The sequence below is a fragment of the Meleagris gallopavo genome, chromosome 14, assembly GCF_905368555.1.
Source record: "Meleagris gallopavo chromosome 14, MGAL_WU_HG_1.1, whole genome shotgun sequence".
In the NCBI taxonomy this organism is placed as follows: Eukaryota; Metazoa; Chordata; class Aves; order Galliformes; family Phasianidae; genus Meleagris; species Meleagris gallopavo.
Window position 1 is genome coordinate 19,455,903 of NC_139417.1, and position 22,247 is coordinate 19,478,149.

The following is a 22,247-nucleotide window of genomic DNA, read 5'->3' on the forward strand; positions in this document are numbered from 1 at the left end:
AGGTGTTTCCCCACCAGTGCCCTGTCAAAGACACAGGCTGCCGATTTTGCAGCCCCAACTGAACCCCATCCTTGCCCTGGAGGCGGTGCCGTCCCCCCCACTGTGGTGCTGGCTTTGTCTACTACCAGGCCCCATTAATTAGTGATTAGCAGAAGGCACTGGCAGTAAGCAGCACCTGGGGTGAGGGACATGGCAAGGAGATGAGGAGCATTCTGATGACAGGAGAGAGCATCCTAGGACTGCTCAGCCTTACAGCATCCCTGCGGCTCCACACATTCGCCACCCCACGGCGCAGTGAGGGTCCCTCTGTCCCAGCCACAGCAGGACTCGGGGCTTTATCAATGTGGCCGTTGTTCTGTGCATCCTCTATCCAGGCCCTACAGGACGTCCCAGTCTCATGATTTTCCTCCTTTTTTATTCGGAGCCTGTCCTGCACCGCAGCAAAGGCACCTTTATGTGCGCTCTCCGTGGCGGCCCGGGGCAGACATAACTCAGCGGGGCCGGGCTGGTTCGGCTGCGTCGGGTGAGGCAGCGAACAGCGCTCTGCTACTTCTTAGGAGACCCCAGGCACTCTGTGAGAGGAGGAGAGGAAAGCTCGGGGTCGGGCAAATGACTCTCACTGCGGTCACAACCGCGGCCGCGTCTCAGCGTCATGAGAGCCGTGTGCGGGCCACCGCCACGCGCGGAGCAGCTCCCGCCGGGCTGCGGCGGGGCCCTTCGTGGGCTCGCGTGCACACGGGCGCGGATCCGAGCGGCAGCGACCAGCGCGGTAATTCTGCAGCGACCGCAGCGGCGGCGTCGGGCAGGGCGGACGGCGGCGCGGGGCCGCGCGAGACGGCGCAGGACGGGGCGCGGTGCCGCCGCGCGGCCGCCAGGTGGCGCCAGAGACCGGGGCGGCTCGCGCCCCGCGTCCCGCGCTCTTCGGCCCGACCCGGCAGCGCCCGTAGCTGCGGGAGCGCTCCGAGCGGCTTCGCGCCTGCGACTTTTTCAGATGAAAGTAGATCGCGTCAGAACGACGACAATCTTTTAAAACAATTGAAGTGAGAACGGTTCACGGCCCCGCTCGAGTCTCGGGCACTCGGGGCCCGGGTGCCTCAGCAGAAGCGCTGTTGTGCCGCCCGTTCCGTGCGTCGGAGCGCCTCGCGCTGCGTGATGGTGCTGTGCGCCCGCCTGAGCCGCTCCATCCTGCCGTCAGTCCTGTCGTCAGTCCTCCTGTCCGTCCTGCCGTCAGTCCCCCCCACGTGCGTGGGGCGATCGCTCCGCTGCGCTCCTCGCTGCGGGTTTTCACCTTCGGCCCCTCTGTGCCACAAGCACACCCCCCTTTACGCGTGCAGGTTAGCACTGAGCTCATCCCACCAACCCATAAAGAAAAGAACCAAACACGTGAGAGCCAGCCCCGGCCCCGGCCCTTCCCCACTGGCGCAGGCTGATCAGGATACAGCCAGGATCCGTGCAGCTCCGAAATAGGCAGCACACCTGGGAGAGTCACCTCTTAGCACCCAACCTCCAAGCTGAGCCTCAAGCCTTGCAGGCCAGGAGTGTGCACATATACATACACACACACACATACATGTACAAACACACACATACATGTACAAACACATACACGTACACACACACATACACGCACACAGACACATGTACACACATATGTAGATACACATACATGTACACACATGCACACGCACACATACATGTACACACATACATGCACACACACACATACATGTACACACATACATGCACACACACACATACATGCACACACACATACATGCACACACACACATACATGCACACGCACACATACATGTACACGCACACATACATGCACACACACATACATGCACACGCACACATACATGTACACACATACATGCACACACACACATGTACACACACATACATGCACACACACATACATGCACACACACACACATGCGCACACACACATACATGCACACACACATACATGTACACACACATACATGCACACGCACATATACATGCACACGCACACATGCACACGCACACATACATGCACACACACATACATGCACACGCACACATACATGCACACACACATACATGCACACACACACATGCACACGCACACACATACATGCACACACACACATACATGCACACACACATACATGCACACACACACATGCACACGCACACATACATGTACACACATACATGCACACGCACACATACATGCACACACACATACATGCACACGCACACATACATGCACACGCACATACATGCACACACACATGCACACGCACACACATACATGCACAGACACACACATACATGCACACACACATACATGCACACACACACATGCACACGCACACATACATGTACACACATACATGCACACGCACACATACATGCACACACACGCACACGCACACATACATGTACACACATACATGCACACACACACATACGTGCTCACACACACATACATGCACACACACACACATACACGCACACACACACACATACATGCACACACACACACATACATGCACACGCACACATACATGCACACACACACACATACATGCACAGACACACACATACATGCACACACACACATACATGCACACACACACATACATGCACACACACACACATACATGCACACACACACACATACATGCACACGCACACACATACATGCACACGCACACATACATGCACACACACATACATGCACACGCACACATACATGCACACGCACATACATGCACACACACATACATGCACACATACATACACGCACACACACACACATACATGCACACGCACACATACATGCACACACACATACATGCACACACATACATGCACACACACGCACACGCACACATACATGTACACACATACATGCACACACACACATATGTGCTCACACACACATACATGCACACACACACACATACACGCACACACACACACATACATGCACAGACACACACATACATGCACACGCACACATACATGCACACACACACACATACATGCACAGACACACACATACATGCACACACACACACATACATGCACACACACACACATACATGCACACGCACACATACATGCACACACACACACATACATGCACACGCACACACATACATGCACACGCACACATACATGCACACACACACACATACATGCACAGACACACACATACATGCACACGCACACACGTGCACACACTCCCAGGGGTGCACAGACAGGTCTGGTACCCACAGCCCCATGAAAACATTCTAATTAATCCAGTGTTAATAGCTGAGGTCTTTATTTAATTTTTTTTTATATACAGTAAAAGTGTCACAGATAAATCTGCAACCATCAGACAAGACAAATGTAAATCTCTCTCAACAATTAGCAGCTTAAGATCTACAAACTACAGTGTTACGTTCACGTGTCATTTCTGTACTCTTCAATCCGTGCAAGTGAGTTTTTCAGTTTATTTTTTACACTTTTAAAACACACTTACAGCTAAATCAATTGCCTACCACTACACCACCTGGCACGCACGACACAGACACACGGTTTTAACTCTTTAGCCACATTCAGAATTCACTTAAAAACTGCCAGAATTACCCAATCTCGGACCCCTTTGCAGCTTGGCTTATTTTGTTATAATGCTGCCTTTTTGTTTAATTTAAAAAAATGCATATTTGTCAAAGCTGAAAGACAGTGCTCTTCTGTCCCAGTGCAACATGTACAGAACTCAATTAATTAATCTGATCAGACCCTAAAACTCACAGGACTGGAATAAACCAATGAAATCATTGCTGTATCTGCATGCTCGGTATCATTAAACTAAACTAATGAAGCTGAGAGGAAAGGGAAATTCATCAAATCAAAACCAGTCATTTTTTTGCATCAAGACGAGTTCTTTGTTTTTTGGTTTTTTTTTTTTTTTATATTGAGAAAACAAATAGGAAAAAACAGATGAACTTCACTCAAGCCTCAGAATTTCTCTGAAGAGCTGCTGCTTTCCCAACTAACACAGTCCATTGTATTCTTCCCTTTTCATATCCCAAGTTGATATGTGCTAAACATGTCCAAGTAATTCCAGAATTGTTCCAACTCTGAATATGAAATGTTGGGGAAACCATTCTGCAACTCAGAGATGGTCACTAAAATAGTGTACATCCATAAGGAAGGTCCACAACAGGTTCTCACACGTGCACACCCACACCACGTACTCTTCTACGCTTCATCCAGGAATGCTTAATCAAGAAAGCAAACACAACCACTTACATGGAAAGGGAGCCTTAAAGCTAGAATCACATTTCCAACAATATAATCATCGTTAACCTATCAGAAATTGTCAGAGACCGTCAAATCGAAGAGGGAGGAAAACCCCAAAACATTCTGCTAACGCAAAAGGCAAAACACATGGCAGTCCTATTAGGATAAGAAAAGTGGATGCAGCATCATGTGTGGCATTACTGCAGGTGACTTTCTGGAATGGAAAAAAAGTGTCGAGAGAGAAAGAGACACAGACAGACACAGTCTAGAACCACATACACGTGGCCTTCGCCAAACAGTTTTGAGGTGATAAGTTTCTATTAAGCCTACACCTGGCAAATTAGCAAATGGCATTTACTGACAGTGACACAGCTGAGACGCTAAATGAAGTTAGGTTATAAAGAAGAGAGACAATCACTGCCTTCAGATACTACAGATTAGTGGCACTGAGCCTCCAAGTCCATTGGCTTCCAATTGCCTCCTGCTTTGACCACAGGAAAACCTACCGTGAGCTCTTTTAGAGTGACCAAAATGAGGAGAACAGAGGTGCAGAGGCCAGGAACCACAAATAAAGGCAACAACGCTTTTCAGTTATGTACCAAATTATTTCTTACTGTTATTCATGCTGTTATTTCTGACAAAACCTAATGGAAGAAGGTGATTATCCATGTGATCTGTACCAGCCAGATGAGGATGGTAAACAGAATGCAGTTTCACTTGAGCTAGAACTGTCCAGAGAGGGAATGGTTATGCAGCCTTTGCTCTGTCTGCAACTCTGTGAGAAGAATGATTCTTTTTGGCTTAAGGAAGCTGCAATTGGCAATTTGCGTTTTAAGTACGAGCAGATTAGTGCATACAGTGACAAAGGCAGGCGTGCTGGGATCCCTGCAGGGGTACCTGAGTTTTTTGAGAGTATGGAGAACATACAAAGAATCTCGGAAGAATGGGTGAGCTATGGAGGGCTTACATCAGCCAGCAGTCAGTTAACCTAGTCAGGGGAATTTCTAGAGGCCAGAATTTGCATCATGGCATGGCATATATTATATATATATATATATATATATATATACACCCACATATATATACATATATACATATATACACACACACATATACACATATACAAATATAGTATATATAATGCATGTTCCATGTATGTGTATGTATGATCTCAACTGGTCTAGGTCACCTGAGCAACATTTAGTTCCTAGAGAGAACATAAACCTGGAGGGAAGAATAACAGCAACATCTGAGTAAACACCACAAACGGTGCTGAAAGACTCCTGGAGTCTGTTAACATTTCATGGAGATGGAAGCTGTATCTTGACACTGTAACGCTAGAAAGGGGCACCAAACTTTAATAAACCAGAGTGAATCCACATTCCTTAGACATGCAGCCTTGCCTGCCAGTACCAACATCCATCAGCAACAGCAGCATTGCTGGGCCTGCGAGTTATGGCTGAAGCTGACATTTCCTTTAGACTTGGAAAATGTACCTACACAAGTGCTTGCCCTCACAGACAAAGAAGAGGATGCTGTCTCTGGCACACTACACAGATACAGTCTACAAAATCTCTACACAGATGATCTGATTAGAGCCTGACAGGAGGAAAACTTTGGTTTCACTCTTTAGGAGTTTATTTAAAAACTGAATTAGGGATATTTCTGAGGCAATCATTCCTGTGAGCAGACTGTTGATTCAGCATTTCTTTTCTTAAAAGAATCTGTTGCCTAAGAAGGTATGCAAAGAAATTCCCTATTCTTAACCCAAGGCCAGGAATGAAAGATGATGTTGAAGCAAGAAATATAAACATATTCTCTTTCACATTTGGAAAAAGAAAGAAAACAAACACCTGCCTGACAAGAAAGTGCGGAGAGGATGGATGTTCTTCCTGATGCTGCATCTGTGTGCATGGGAGGACACAAATGGCATACGAACAGCACTGTAATCCAGACAGGCTGGCACTAGAAACTACCGTCTGCCCTCCTCAAAACTGTTTCAGGACAAGACAGCTTACAATTATTCACACATTTCTTCATTTAAAAACATCGCTTCTTTATTTAAAAGGAAAAAAAAAAAAGGAAAAAAAAAAAAAAAAGACCCTCCCAACCCCTTCAAAGAAAAAAAAAACAACAAAAAACCAACAACAACCCAATAATAATAATAATAATAATAATAATAATAATAATAAAAAATCCTATTAGAAACGATAAGGAAGCACTGAGAGTTTGAGTATAACACTCTTCAAGTATGCTGTTTGGATTTTTTTTTTAAATCTGTGAATATACATACATTAAAAAAAAACCTTAAAAGTGCGACCAAGGGCTTTGCTTCAAGGTAAGTGTTTCAAGGACTACTTCAAAATACTGTAGCACGACTGTGCAGTTTCTGTATGTGGCATGAGGCTTCCACTTCATACACTTAGCAAAGTTAACCAGCCTTATAGAAAGTCACTGTTCAGTCAGGTCAGCACAATCGGCGAACCCAGACGCTGAGTCGGGAAAGAGATCCACACGTTGTTTTGTTTTCTGGTAAAGAAACCACTCCGAACCCATACAATTGGACATGGAATGTGAGCAGACTTCACAGTAAAAGTTTAGTGTTACAGGTTTGCTGTGGTACCATCCCTCAAGGCTGCGTGCACTACATTTATTTTTGCTCATCCTAAGTTAATCACATTTTCCTCTTCCTGACAGGTTTAGTACAGTAGTTCAAGCCACAGTTTAAATTGCCCATTGGTATGCTCCAAATTTCTGTGTTTTATTTATTTATTTTGTACACTTTAAAGAATCTTAAGATTTGCATCCAAAGAGAACCATGCTACATAAAAATTATCCGGGATTCTCGCCAAAAAGAGTTCTTGAATAAAATCTAAAAAATACTATTGCAATGCATCTCGCAGAGAAAAAACGTTATTCTAAATGTAAACAAATTCACTCAGACACTTTAAAACTTCAGCGGAGTAGTTGCTGACTAATCTTTGCCACGCTTGCTCACAGAGTGTGCTGGGAGGGGGCGATGCAGCCGATTCCTCATGGCATCATCTGGAGGGAGACAAAAACCGTTCCAAGTAGCCAGAGATGGCATCCCAGTGCTTCCACAAAAAGGCAATGAAAACCACTACGAATAAAGTGCTGAACGTCCTATTGCGAGTTTTCATGAGGGGCACGACGCAGTTGGCCACAGTGGAGACGAAGACAAGGAGGACGGCCATGACAGCCAGGAGGATATTGATAAACTTCCCCAGCAGGTTCCTGGCTGTGGCATTCTCCAGACCCTCCAGCTGCACCACCTGCTGCTGCTGCTGCTGTAGCTCCATCTTGGAGATGCGGGTCTGGCATGCTTCCAGGGCCTCCTGTAGATAAGAACACACCGCTCGGTTCCAGCACCTCACGGGCTGATGCTGCAGCAGCCCAGGGCTCTCATCTTAGCAACCAAACCACAGCAGGGCCACCTTCCTCATGCACCTTCTGCAGGATGTAAGTCATGACGCTGATTTCATATCCTGCAGCAGGAGAAGAGGCGGTGCCACTTCATGTGATTGAGGAGTCCTCATCAACTAAGTGCGGCAGCGTGTAAGACACCGTGTGACCTCACATGCCTGATAATGTCTTGAAGGCGTAAGGTGACAGCTTTGGCAGAAGCCAGGCTTTGCTACAACACTTTGCACATAAGCTGTCTGTCCTTGCACATGGCAGAGGTCTTACCATCCTTCTTGTTTTGTGGTCAGATCCACAGGAAGAAAGACAGAGCCTTCAGCAAGCAGACAGCCTTCACCTACTTGAAAGGAGGGCTGCCCACCTCAGTTTGTTTCAAGAGACCCCCGAGGGGATGACGGCACTGTGTTCTGCCAGCACTCCTCTTCCTCCCTCATTCTGCGTGTTCCCAGAGCCTCTCATTTCCATCATTTTTTTCCTTTGGTTGTGCTCATCTGACTCCCAGTCAACCCTCTATTCAGCCTGGCACAATACTAAGTCAACAGCAACAATAACTGAAAAGGCTCAGCTGCATCCTGTTTGAGCTGAACAAGCCCAGGGAAGGCTCTGAGTATGCAGTGCTGGGGCTGCCCAGTTGGCAACCAGAAGTAGCTGCAGGCTGCTACCACACCTGGCCAACAGAGCCACCACCAACATGCAGTGGGTGGGTTAGAACAAGTAGGGGAATTTAAGGCAACCTGCTCACAGAGATACGAAGTTGCAGTTTTGCCCTCAGTGCTCCCTCTGGACTGCTTTTCCCAGGACCTGAATGTTGACTTTGGTAACAGTCAGAAGTCTGAGCAGAGCAGTGATGTCCCTCAGACTGATGATCAAATCAGAACCAGGACCTGTGCCTGCAGACCAAACTCTCTTGCTGCTCCTCTGCAGCACCAGCCTATGCCCTTGACTGTTCCTTCACGCAAGAAAACTGAACATTTATCTTTTCCCCAGCAATGCTGCGGAATAGCCGGTCCCTTCTTGTGCTGAAGTTTATACTAAAAGTGATGAGCCAGGGAATGAAGAATAGAAGAAGCTATTGAGAATATCCCTCTTCAGTTTAAGTTTCCAACCTCAATTCTTCCTGCTGCATTAAATTAGAAAGGAGGATAAAATGTGAATATTGCAACATTCCCCAAAGGGAGAAACTGCTGTTTACTGCCTGAGGCCACAGACACTGATTTCTGTGGAACTTAACTTAAAAGTCATTGCCATCTGTTACATTTCTCTGCCTCTGTGTAACATCTGTGGAAGTCAATGAAGCACAAGGGCTTCTCTTCAGTTATGGCACCTGAAGGTAACGGGTAATACTGAACAACACCTGCAAGAAGCAAGGAACCCAAAATGGACACTGACTCAACTCGCCTTGCAGCTGAGCCTGCAAGCCACCAGCCAGGCCTGCCTTCTGCAAAGGCGCTCACCTGGGTGGAACTTTGACCTACAGTTCTCCACTCACGTTACAAACATCTCACGTCAGTTATCTATGCTGAGATGCCTGCTAAAACAAATGCAGCAAGAATTTAAAATAGATGACAGGTTTGTTTCTGAGTAGGCCTTGACAAGGTCTAGCTGCTGCTCAGATCATTGCCCAGGTCTTTGCTCTGTGTCTGATTGGGTCTGTGGAAGGCCCTCCCACCGTACGGACTATCCTTAGCTTTGGTCCTTAAAACACTGAAGAAACCTTTCTTTTAAAACTATCTCTGCATTTGGGCAAACCAACAGAAATAACTGTTTCCTGACAAAATGCAGTGGATACACAAAACCAACTGTATTTTTCCTGAAACATCTTTGGTGACTGCTCTAAAATTCATGACACAGAAATGCATCCCAAATGACTTCAGTGCTCCCATTTCTGTCACCCACCTGGATGTCCCGGGCTCGCTCATAAGACTGATAGGCAATTTTCTCCTCCATGCTGGCCAGCTCCTGTTTCAGATTCAGGATCTCATTCTGATGGAGCTCAGTCAGGTCATTTAGCTGCTCTTCGAGTCTTTCACATCTAGAAATGAGATGACATGGTACAGCAGCTTTATTGAGAAGAGGGAGGCAACTGTTGGACCAATGACAACTGAGTAGTGAATACCACAGACTTGTTATTTAAAAATGACTGTGCCTACAGAATTTTGCTTTATAGATAATGTGAGGGCCTCCCACTGGGAATTCAAGAAAGCCCTTCTACCAGATAAGATAGCATTAGTCTTGTTTTAAGCCAGGGAAAAACAAGCAGAGAGGACAACTGTAAAGAGATGGAAGAAATCAAATGCAGAATTAGCGTATTTATTCTTCAAACTCTTGTTTTAACCGGAATAAGTTCCCTTCTAAAACTATAAACTCTTAAGCATTTTCCTCTATCCCTGGAAAAGTAATTGCAATAAAAATGACAATGAAATTATATGCAGTAACATGCCTTGGAGAACATGATAGCATATTCTAGCCTTTACACATGAGACTGCACAGAGGTCTGATTTATTGATGTATTTTTAATCTCTTGCAAATGATTCAGGCTAACTAGCAAAGATCAGTGTATTACTTACAAGAAGGACACACGAATCACTGAACTGCAGGCTTATTTTTCAGTTTGCTATGGTGAGCAGTCTGAGAGCAATTTGGCAGAAGAGGGCTGCACAAAAAAGGATTTATGACATCTCTGAGAAAGCTTTGTTTCTCACTGAAGGAGTTTTAAACGGACTTCAGCAATAGCTTCATGTTATTTCAGAATCTTCAAAATGCATTAGGGATACTTTGTATTTGTATGCAGCACTTCATCCTCAGAATTTCAAGCCCTTTACAAGCAACTCATGTTTCAATATGCTTTAAAAATTGGGCAAGTATTTGTCTTGTTCCCAAAAGGTAAACATTGAAGAGAGCTTAGCCCAGGGGTGAGAACAGCCAACAACACACCAGCCTTCTCCTCTGTGCTCCCCCCCGCTTCCTCATTCCTGGTCCGTTATCAGCAATGCTCTGATGCCAAGGAAGGTATGGGTACAACTACTGCAGCCACCGTGCTCTTCCCACTCTGATTTCCACTGACTGTGCTCACTGGAAAAAGTTTAAAGTACAGCTCTTATCGTCTGCTCTCGATACTACTAACAGAGAAATCTGTGTGGAATTCAACACAGATAATTCCTTAATTTCTGTCCCCCTCTGACCCCAGCCTAATTTAATTGATGTACACACACAAAACAAATAAGCACTACCTCTCTATAAATGAGAATTTAAGTTCTGAAAGTAAACCTAAAACTCTGCTTCCCCTCCCAAGTTTTTTAGTGCTTCATGAGCTACATATTCAGAATCCATAGGCATAAGCTAGTACTGAACAACGCTTTGGGGTTTTTATTTTAAACGGAAAAGTCTAAAGCGAATTTTCATTCACATTCTCAATGCAGTAACCACTTAAAGTAAAAAGGAGGAGTCAGGCACAGCAGAACAGTTTCCAACAAGTGGTTGAGCAGCAGTGAGCCCCAGACAGCTGACCCTGGAGGTGCCAGGGCTGCTGTGCCACTGCAGCAGGGCACACGAGGGAACTGGTTTCCCAGGAACTACAAGCTGGAGCATGAGAGCAGTCACGTGAAGGCTGGCTAATGAAGAAGGAACCCACATAATTAATGTTGCCATTTGTTTCCACTTCATTAAAAAAAAAAATAATAAAAAAAACCAAACACACAAAACTTGCCATCAACCAAGAAAGCACAACTAAACTCACTCAGGAGTCCCAAAGGCAGCACCAATCACTTGAAACATATTCCATTTGTTAATGTATTTTAAAGTCCTCCAGTGGGTTTTCACACCAAAAGGAACTAAACCATTTCTGAAAACATCATGACTATCTACTTTAACCTCCTACATCAACCCCCTTCACAAAACAGCTGTTGCCAAGCAGCTTAAATCCTGTTTCTTTAAAAAGAAACAACCGTATTTTAATAAGTTCAAAACTGCCTGTCTACCTGTCTACAGGAAACATAAGGGAACCCTCCAAAGTGTGAAATCTCTCCTTAAAATTTCTGGAGTCTAGATTGACAAGCACAGAAACTTTTCTATCTAATAGAAAAGTAACAATTGTTGCCTTTATTCCATCATCAGAGACGCTCGAACGGAAGGCACTGGCACACTGCTGGGTGCTCAGCTGAGCCGAGGCACGTGGAAGCACCTCACTGGGAACAGCCAGGTCAGATTTCCACATATTTTCTGAGGCTCGTTGTTTGGAAATCAGGGAACTAACTTAAAAATTACTAAGAAAAAGGATTACAGCTATCTCATTTTTGAAGAGCTTTGAGGCATTTAAAGCATTTTAATAGCTGCAAAATACACAGCTAGTATAGCATATGCATCAGAGAGCCATGATGAAGACATTTTACTTCTGTTCAGTGAGTGCTCTGGCAAGTGAAGAAACTTACTGAACAAATGCTAAAAGATCTTTACAGTACACACAAACAGAGGGTTTAATATCTCTCTCTTCAAACAGCTCTCGAGATACCATTTTTCTGGAGGGAGGGGCTATATCCTACAGAATGTCACCCAACTTTTATTTCTCAAATATGTTTTTCATGCCGCTGAACACACTGCTTCCAGCAGCAGAGCAATATAGCTAAAAGCAATACCTATTAGCAGTATATTCCAAGACTTCTATCTAAGCAACACTCAAGGGGCAGAGCTGCTCTCTGTGTCACTATTCATGCTGTGCTTTCGGCTCCAAGACCTCTTCTGGTGAGAGAAAATAGCTTTGTGGAAACATCTCAGTGCTTCATACTTGGGTGAAGATCCTTCTATGCTGAGCACAAAGCATTTGCTGCCCTAGCTTATACTTTTCAGTCTTCCAGTCCCAGAATTTTAGCACACTTGATCTATTTTAAAATAAATGAGAACAGACTGAAGCCCAACAACAAAATGACAAGGATAGTGTGAGCTCCCAGCATTTCAGCTGGTGGATTTCTCTGACAGGAACGTGGGGGATCGGAACACACTTTCCAAGGATGCTGGGCTGGGAAGGAGCCCAAGACCTCAGCCTGGCCACACTCCAGTTGCATGAGCTCATTATTTCACTGTGTACAAACAGGTTCCTGAAGGGACAAGAAAGATGAAAACACTCAGCAGGAACTTTTATGTCAATCTCAGTAGCACAGAAAGTCCCTGCTCATATCAGTAAACAACAGCCACCTTCCAACTGCTGCGATAAGCGGCAGGCTGCTCCAGGGCCTGCTCCCAGCATGGAGGCAACACAATGAGCGCAAAGGCGCAGGCCAGAGTCCTCCTGCCCCCACGACTCGTGGGGCCATCCTTTGCCAACACGTGCCTCTGGGTGCTGCCAGGCTGGTCCGGCATCCCCGGGGCCAAGGGCTGGAGTGGCTGCACCAGCAGAGCCTGCGGAGATGGCTGACAGAGCAGCTGTGCTGACAAGGAGAGCTGCAGTGAGGACAGGAGGCAGATGGAGCAGGTCAAGGAACACCAGTGAGTCAGACCCTGGCTGATAAGCAGAAACAAAATGAGCACGCAGATAAAACAGACTAGAACCTGCAGAAAAGCAGAACATCTAGGAACAAGGAAATGGACCAAGACTGGATGAGAAAACATCACAACATCTGCTTTGTTTCTTCCAGTTTATACAGATGATGCAAATATTCCACGTAGCCCTATAATCAAAAGCTTCTCTAAAATACACGTTTTTAAACTCCCAAACTAGGACTCAGTGCTTTGAAAGCGTCCAGAAACACAGCAGAGTTATGAGGCATTAATAGCTTTTAAAGGCAGGCTACGATTAGTTTGAGTCCCCCATCTTGAACATCAGCTTCCATTTCCATCTTTCCTTTCTTTTTCTGAAGAAAAGGAAGGGTTAATGGCCAGAGAAACAAGTGCCAGCTTTCCACACAGGGCAGGAACATCTTCTCTGCTGTGACATCTCACATTGGCTTTTATCTTCCTGATATTTTAAAAGATGGAGGCTGTCAAACAAGAACCTAGACTCATGCACTTTCTCTCAATGTATTAATCCATGAGCTCCTTGTGTGACCTGCTCATTTCTGAACGCGTGCAGAGGCAAGGGCACTTAGCATAGTACAACCAGTCCTCTCTAGAGGTTACACCTTCGACTACTTTGCATCAGCTTTCCAAATGGCAAGTCTCAACCACTATATTTTTGTCAGTATAAATCAAATATAGACTCTCCTGAAAGTTCTTCACTCCAGGCTGCCTTAGAGGGTAGATGCTAGGCTTACCCTCAGGTGAGGGCTTCATGCTGGGCTCACAGAAGGACCTACGTGAACTTTGCTGAATGCTGTCAGAGAATAACTAGTCCATTTAGCTGCCAACACACATTAGTCCCCAACCAAGCTCTTTTGTTGCAGTTTCAGGCCACTCCTTCAGCTGCACAGTGCTTGCATATAGCGTTCCACTATGAATGGCTGCTGCTGTATGTGCAAAACAACAACCCACACAGCACCAAACAACAAGACCCCTCTCTGCTGTGGAGAGGAAGAGCTAACCCCCTTCGCTTCACAGTGTGACCTGATGACAGTGAGGTACTAGGAACCAAAGTTGCTGTGCTGGGCTCTGGTTTCAGTCAAATTGCTGACTGTGGCAATGTGGGATTAGAAAGCGATGCTGGTTTGGCTTTGTCTAGCCAAGCTTTGCAAAACACATAGAAAGCTTGCTGTCACTACAACATCCCAGCAGGCTAAGCCTTTTCAAATGTTTTTCCAATGATCTGGCACTGGCATGTCTGAAAAACTCTAGAGTGACTATGAAGCATGGAGCAAATCAAACTGAGGCAGCAAATGGCACAGAGTACTTCAGAGAGCCTGTCCCCAAACCCAACAGGTGTGCTGAGCCTCATAGGCTGTGCTTTCCAGCCTGGTCTAAGTGATGAAGACCACAAATAAGCTTTTCACAAAAGCCTGCTGTCCTCTATCAGAATGAGGAGTTGGGTGCCTTGCATCTTTCATTTAAAGTTTTTAAAGTGCAGTAGAAGACTCACTGAATTTAGGCTATGGTGTCCTGGGGGGGACTGGCAGAGAGGCAGCCTCTAGCTGTCCCCTCCTCCTGCCCCGTGGAACTGGGGAGCAGCCTCTGCTCTGATGAGGGGGACTGTACATACTCTGCAGTGCTGGAGACTGGCAGTGTAGCAGCAGCCTCACTGCTTCCCCAGTCCTTCCAGCAAGACAAAGAGTGACCAAAGCATGGGGCTGGTCCACCTCCAGAGCCATGTTACCTCCATGACAAGAACACTGCCATTAGCTAACATTTCATTTACCTTCGTTTATTTGAATTTTGCCACTGTGGAGCAGAGCCAAGAATGTAAATTCTAGTTTTGGTATAGGGGAAAAGCACGTATTTTTACAGACTAAGAAAGCTGGATATGTTTTTCCCTTGTAGATTCACAGCTCTGAGCATTGGAAGGGTCAGGGTCAAGATACTATTCGCTTGAACCACTTGAACCCTGCCTTACCCCAGACTTTCATAGGCTTTTTCAAGGGCAAAGCACTGTCTGGCTAACAGTAATCAGTGTACTCCTGTTTCCTGGGGACACCTTCCTAACTTCTTTGGCTTGACTTTTTGTGATGAAAAAAGTATGAAATGACCTTTATTCTTGCTATTCCTTTCTTGTGGAGAGAGGAAAATGAGCAGTAGAATAAGGATATTTACAAAAGACAATATTAGGAAAGCAAAATCCCAAACTGACTGCAGAGCATCCCACCTGAAGCAGGCTGCCGAGTACTACTCTCCAGGACTCTCATGCTCTACACTCACAGTACTTAATATGGAAACTAGTAAAAAAGTACTTACCTGTACCGTTCCTCCTGCAAAGTCTGCATTATTAATGAGTAATCCCTCTGATAGCGAACCTTAAGATCCTCAAATGACTCTTCCAGTCTTGCCTGTGTCTCTCGAATTTCTTGAATCTCATGTAGTATTGCATCAAACCCTGAGCTCTGCATATCCAGAGTGTTTGTTTTGGAGCTGGAAGCTCCCACAGGGCCCCCTGTTGTGCTGTTGGCTCCCACTGAGCCTGACGTAGCACTGGAGCAGTCCTCTTCACTGCCATATTTTGGGCTTGACTGAAAGTTCTGGATAACACCTAGAGCCTTGCCTCCTGTCCCATCTTCCTGGCCTTCTTCTAAGGAGTCTTTCAGATTAGCAATATTGTCCGCACTCCCAAACTTGTTCCTGATGAGAGAGGCAATCTCCCGGGGTTTGGAAACCACAGCTCCTGCTGCTGAATGTGTGGCTTGGGAGAAACTGGAAAGCCCACCTTTAACACTGTCTACTACTCCCTCACTGAATCCAGTGACTTTCGCTCCAACATCTTTCAATCCCTGGTGCATATCCCTGAAGACATCCTTTGGCTGTCGAGGGATTCCATTTTGTTCAATTTCTCGCAGCTTTCGATGGTAATGTTCTAGCTTCTTCTGCAGCTGCAAGATCGTCTGGGCAGACTTTTGATTTTTCTTTTCAAACACCTGCTTAATGCGGGCGCTCTGCTGCTTGTCTGCATTGTTGGCTAGCTTCAGGTACTCTGCCACATTGTCATCACGGGCTGTTTGTTCGATTTTGATCTGCTCGGTCAATTTCAGTATCTTCTGCTGCAGGTGTGTGATGGCTGCTTTTGTACGCTGCGGATCTGGGGTGCCATCAACAGAGTCTGCATTGATGCTGCCATCAGTGCTTGAGGCCACTGCACTGGAGGTCTGTGCTAGGCTGCTGACTTCCAGTCGTTCAATCTAGAAAAGGAGAAAGATAAACATGAGCACTAAAGTCCAGCTTTACTAATGCAGGAACCTGCCCTTTTTTGTACCAATCAAATTGACAAGGATGTAAGTCTGCAAAAATGCACCTTTGTTCAGCTGGCTAAGATACAGCATCAATAAACTGATCTTCTAAAGGTAAAACATAAGCTTCATGCTTTCTACAGACATCCAACAAAAGATGAAAAGAGGGAAAACTCTCAAATGCTTAAGTCAGTTGACGGCCCTGAGCAGCCAAAGAGTCGAACAAAGCAAGACAGAGAATCCCAGTTTACAGACTGGTACCTACAAAGTATTGATACGTAGCCACAGCTCAGACAGCAACGGAACAGAAAGGGAGAGAAGGCAACTGTGAAAGAGAAAAACCATGCAGCTCAAGTACGCAGTGAGCCCAAGTCATTCTCAGCACTTTATGTATTTACCAGAAAGCAAGAGAGTAACAGAAGTTATCAGAAAAGCAAAAGATCTACAAAGGTCAGTGCTTAGAGCAAACTCGAGACCTCAGGTTCTCAGCACGCAGTGTGTGCGGCCAGCAACAGGAGCGGGTGGGCGCCTAAAGGCACGAAGAGAACAGGCAACAACTTTCAAAGAATTTTTTTTTTTTTTCCTCCCCTAAGAGCTGAACTATTCACCACGAAGGAACCATACAAAGTAACCAGAGTAAGCGCTGAAGTTTTTCCCTCGGCTGGGATAAAAAAAAAGCAGCCCGGCAGTTCAGCCGAGCCGTGACACCTTCCGTTCTTCGACGCGGTTCATTCGGCGCCACTGAGCGCGGCCAGGCCGAGCCCCGAACACCGAGCCCCCACCCCGAGCCCCCGGCCCCGGGCCCCGAGCCCCCGGCCCCGGGCCCCGAGCCCCAGCGCAGCCCGCCCGCAGCGCCGGTACCTTGGCCGCGCGGAGCAGCAGCGCCCGCTCCCAGTGCATGGCTCCCGCCGGACACCCGCATGGCTCCGCCGCGGCGCCCCACCTGGCCCCGGCCCGCCCCGCCCGGCTGCGGCGCCCGCCCCGCTGCGGAGGCGGTGGCCCGTCCGGCCCGGCGGCATAAGGTGCAGCGGCCGCGCAGCCCCGGGCGGGCTGCGGAAACCCGGCTCCGAGAATCAGCAGGCAGCGCTCGGCCGGGCGGAACCGGGCGGCAGCGGTGTCTGCCGGTCGCGCACCCCCGGTGCCGGGTAAACAAACCCCGAGCGGCCCCCCAGGCTGCTCAGCGGGGCAGGAGGACGGCGTGCCTCCCTCTCCTTATTTATTCTTAGGACTTGGCCAGCTAAAAACAATTTCACTTTCGGTCCCAGGTCATGTTACCAGCACCTGCTCATCTACGGGACTGCTGTAGCGGTTTTCTGAAAAGTAGACTCTAACATGGTGCCTCCATTGTACCACCTCTATTTAACGATGCAAAAACAAATACGTGTTTTGGCTTTTACAAATGCAGCGAGGAGCTCTGTAGCAGGTTGGATGAGCAGGCTGATCCACGCCCTCCCTCTGTGTCCAGCGAACAAGTGTTAGTGCTACACATTTGTCTCCTTGGAGCCAGCAGCCTGATCAAAGCACTGGGCAGCATCCCGACTACTTTACTTACACAATTACCAGACAGTTCAGAGCTCACCCCCTCAGCAGCTTGGCACTGGGGCTCTCTGCTGTCTCACCAAGAGGAACCAATTGGATGCACGGAACACTCAGCTGCCTTATTTTCTACAGGCGTTCAGCTTGTCACTGTGCCAATGTCTTCCTACGGAATGGAAGGAAACAAAGACCTGTGTGCATCAGGCATGCATGATCTAAACAGTGCCCACCGATTCCATGTGGCAGCGCATAGAGCTCCCTGTCAGCAGATCCTTACAAGCTGTAGCACACCGCTCCATTTTCTGCTTTCCCAGCTTGCAAAACAGCACACTGTAGACTTCTTTATTTAGTACACCATCACAATCTTATTATTCCTCTTAATTGCCTCACAAAACGAGTAGGCTTTTTTTTTTTTAATTAATTTAAAGTAACTCTTTTTATACAGAAGCACTTTTGATCTTGGTGGCAGTACAGGTGAGTGCCTGATCCCATGCCCAGTACCATCGACCCCAGTGGCTGGGAGCTCACCCACAACAGATTAACTCCAAGCAAAATTTGGCACATTCCAGTGCTGAGGAGCTACATGAGACTTCAACATTACTTTGCAATAAGCAGTTTCTACCAGCTTAATTTACTGCAAGTTGGCTCTAATTAACACCTGTACATAATTATAATAAATTACGCCATCAGTATACTCTTTCCTCTCAGACAAGAGTTTTGTGGGAGGAAAAAGTCTGCAGAAACATTCTCCCTTCTAAAGTCAACCAACTTCAGCATATCTTCTTGGGTTGTTTTCCTATACTCATGACAGAAAATAAATCAGAAGAACTGTGTTAGAATAAAACATCCAGGGTTAATCATTTTAGAATTATCAGCTGTGTGGACATTACTCTGGATGAACAAGAGCAGCCTTTTCCAATTAAAAAGTAAAGGGCTGTATGGAGCTCTGTTCTGGATCTGAACTGGGGCTTTGGGAAGGGAAGACTCAGCACAATCAGGTCCTTCAGCACACCAGGAAGTGCTGTGATGCGTTATCGATTGAGGATGACTGGCAATCCGTCTTGAAAGTATGCCGGTACACAAAATATTGTAATGGTCAATGTTTGTATATAAATAGGCATTACAGTCAATCAGAAATTCTCCCTTGCAATACAGGTTGGTAGTACCCCCGAGTCAGTCCAAACAGGAAGGCCTTCCGGCCGCCCACCAGCGGGGAGCTGGAGGCTGCTCTGGCACTGAGCTGCCAGCAGACCGAGTCACAGAGGACCTTTCTCCTTCTCCCCATAGAACCTCCATCGGGTCTTCCCTTCTGTACAAGTGTTCCTCCATGCTCGTTTCACAATCACTGCCCATACGAACCTATGATTTTGCCTTTTGGCTTTGCTGAAGATGATACAAATGCTCAGTTCAGATGTGTCACCCTTCTACAGAAACCACTTCTGGATTTTACAAAGTTTCTCTCTGCTCATTTTTTGTTCGTTTTTTTTGAGAACAAACTGGGCAGCTGGCTGAGGCAAACAGCAGCACTCCAAACACGTCTGCTTCAGGGAGACACTCTGCTCCTGCACCCTCCACCCTCATGCAGAGCTTTAAAAGCGTGGCACTGTGCTACTTGGTAGAGAAGTACGTAGGGAAGTGGAAAAGGGAATGGGGACCGTAAGAGCTGAGAGCAACCCCGGAAGGGTGCTGGGCAGCTCCCAAGCTGCCATTAATCATCTCCCAGTGACTGAGCACTGTGCAGCTGTATAAACTAATTAAATATATAAATGCGGGCATTTATCCCACCCTGCTGTAGTTAAAGCAGTGCAAGTAATACCACCAGAAAGCTGTATGCCTTGGATTCCCTGCCTGGGGATGTGACAGAGCGCTGGCACAGGTGTGCAGCGGGTACTGCAGGAGGGCCCAGCAGGAGACAGAAACCTCCCGCCTCAGGCAGCAGAGTGGGGACAGCAGTCTGCAGTGACAGACACGAGACTTCTTACTAAATAGCCTGTAATTAAAACACCTCAGGGGAATAAAGATCAGAGTGGAGAAAAAAGAAAGACAGCCTTTCATGCTGACCTCGTCGGCCAGCTTACGGCGCCTTGTAGGCCTGAGCCTGCACCACAGCCCATGGGCCCGGCCTGCACCCTCCCAGCCAGGGCTGCGGGGCCACGGCGAGGCACGGAGCCGCTGCCCTGAGCAGAGGCAGCAAGCGAGGCCCCACTGCTCGGCCTCTGAACTCCCACAACATGCTTGGTGTTTACTAAAGCTATTAACTATGAGCTTGGGGTGGATAATTACTTTCGACCTCTCCCGTGTCTCCTTATATTTTCAGCTAGATACAAAGCCATTTACTTTCTACTCTGATATGTTCAGTAGTGACTCTGAGCACCGAATTGAAAGGTTGTTTTAAGGCACTTTTTAAATTATATTTTCTGTGCCAAAAAGGTAAGCTTCAAGGGAAAGAAAGAATACTCACAAGTGGATGCAGACAAGCAGAACAGCTCTTGAGATCTCTGGAAATCAAAACAAAGATAAAAAAAACAGTGGATCTTGGAACTGGAGAGCATTACTATAAAACAGGATCAAAATTCTTTTGGAAAAGATCATACTCGAATGTTAAAATTGATCCAGTCTCCCATGCAAACACAGTCATGTTTTATAAAGAATTATCGCAGATGTCCCTTATGAGAGGTTCTGTACCAGAAGACTTCACTTTTCATTGCTTCTGGCTCTAATAAATTTTTAAAAACATTTCAATAAAGGGAACAGGTATTTTGTGATTCCACTCTTGTGTAAGCCTGGAAGAACTATTCCCAGAAATGCCAAGTTGCAGTTCTAAAAATAATCTGATAGCAGATACAAATCAGTGAAACTGATCTCTGGCAGCTGATGTCCAACTGGGTAAGCCATTTCATTGCCATTTTAGAGTAATATTGTAAACAAGAAACACTGATCATTGATTTTTAGCTGCAGCAAAAGAAATAAAAGACTAGAAGTTCCTACCTCATAATACACAACTTTTTCAAAAAGTCACAAGTCCCGTGATCCTGTGGCAGCCATGTGCTCTGTGGCCCCCCATTAAGGGGTAAGTCACATGTGCTGGGGAGAATTACAATTTCTACTACTTGGAAGAGGAAGCAGCTGGGTCAAGAGGCACCTTTGCAGTGTTACGCTCTGTTCTGCACAAAGTTTGTTCACGGTTTGCTTCTGATGGAAAAACTAAATGCCACAGAACAGGAGTTTGTTGGTTTTTCCTCTTTCCTACTTTGCTGTAAGCCATAGCTGGTGAATGGACCTTACTAAATTCTCACATTTCCAATAAGCTTATTCCTCCATATGTCAGTGTGGAATACTGTATATTATTTTCCTTTCTAAAACCAAACAGATGGCAAATTGCACTAAGTAGATTTAGAATAAATGTATCTTGATAAAGTTCAGGATCAAGTCCCTTGAGATTCAAAAAATTCTATGAGCAGGAAGATATCTGCACCAAAGGGATGAGAAATCACTTAAAACAAATGATTTTTTAAATTTATTTTTATCTTTCTTGTTTTCACCCCAATATGTTTGTGGTAACATCTCTTATTTTGAGGAGTCAAAACAGTAGAAGACCAGCATCTGTTCAACTAACCACACGGAGCAGAATCAATATTCTGGACGCTGCTGCAGTTTCTGCTGCATTAAGAACAAACCCAAAATTCAGATTAGTTCTAGGTGTCCTGCATTTCGTAGAGAGCTGTGTCGTCAAAAGGTATGAGACCAAGAATCTGGCAAGAAACAGCCATAGAAAAACCACAACTCTTGATAAAAAAATAGAGGTGTTAACCTCAGTTTCTTGTAATTACACACATTTGGCCCCGTATTTTCCCTCACTTCCCCCTATCTCAGTATTTGCACAGTGCAGAAAGTGACTTCCACTAGGCCACAAAATGATTTTACATCTGCATTAAACCATTAAATACACTTGTTTTTATGAAGCCATGCATAGAATCCCTATAAGGTATAGTGAAGATGCATATAAACATTGTGAATTACTGAGAGGCATATTCAACATATTAAACTAAATGTAATTGGCGGTCAATAGTCAAATGTCACATGTCACCTCCCCTGCATACAACATGCAGCACATGATTCTTCAGACAATGTCTGAGTCAAGGTGCTATCAGCCCTACTGTCAGGAGAGTAGACAGTGAACTGGATCCTGTA

General features: G+C 46.1%; 2 protein-coding genes across 5 annotated transcripts in view; one reads left to right on the plus strand and one right to left on the minus strand.

The window, feature by feature from the left end:
- Positions 1-3,305: 3,305 nt before the first annotated feature.
- TMCC1 (transmembrane and coiled-coil domain family 1) overlaps positions 3,306-22,247 on the minus strand; it is a 75,093-nt gene continuing 56,151 nt past the window's right edge. For all 4 annotated transcript variants that reach the window (XM_085235696.1, XM_085235695.1, XM_085235697.1 and 1 more), the window contains 3 exons: positions 15,538-16,472; positions 9,625-9,760; positions 3,306-7,643 (listed from right to left, as the gene is read on the minus strand). In XM_085235696.1, coding sequence (XP_085091822.1) covers positions 7,329-7,643; positions 9,625-9,760; positions 15,538-16,472 — 1,386 coding nt within the window. In that variant the 3' untranslated portion in view covers positions 3,306-7,328. The remainder of the gene's footprint in view (positions 7,644-9,624; positions 9,761-15,537; positions 16,473-22,247) is intronic.
- The window catches only part of LOC116217185 (uncharacterized), a 33,129-nt gene continuing 28,322 nt past the window's right edge, over positions 17,441-22,247 (plus strand). The window contains exon 1 of the mRNA XM_085236081.1: positions 17,441-17,665. Coding sequence (XP_085092207.1) covers positions 17,441-17,665 — 225 coding nt within the window. The remainder of the gene's footprint in view (positions 17,666-22,247) is intronic.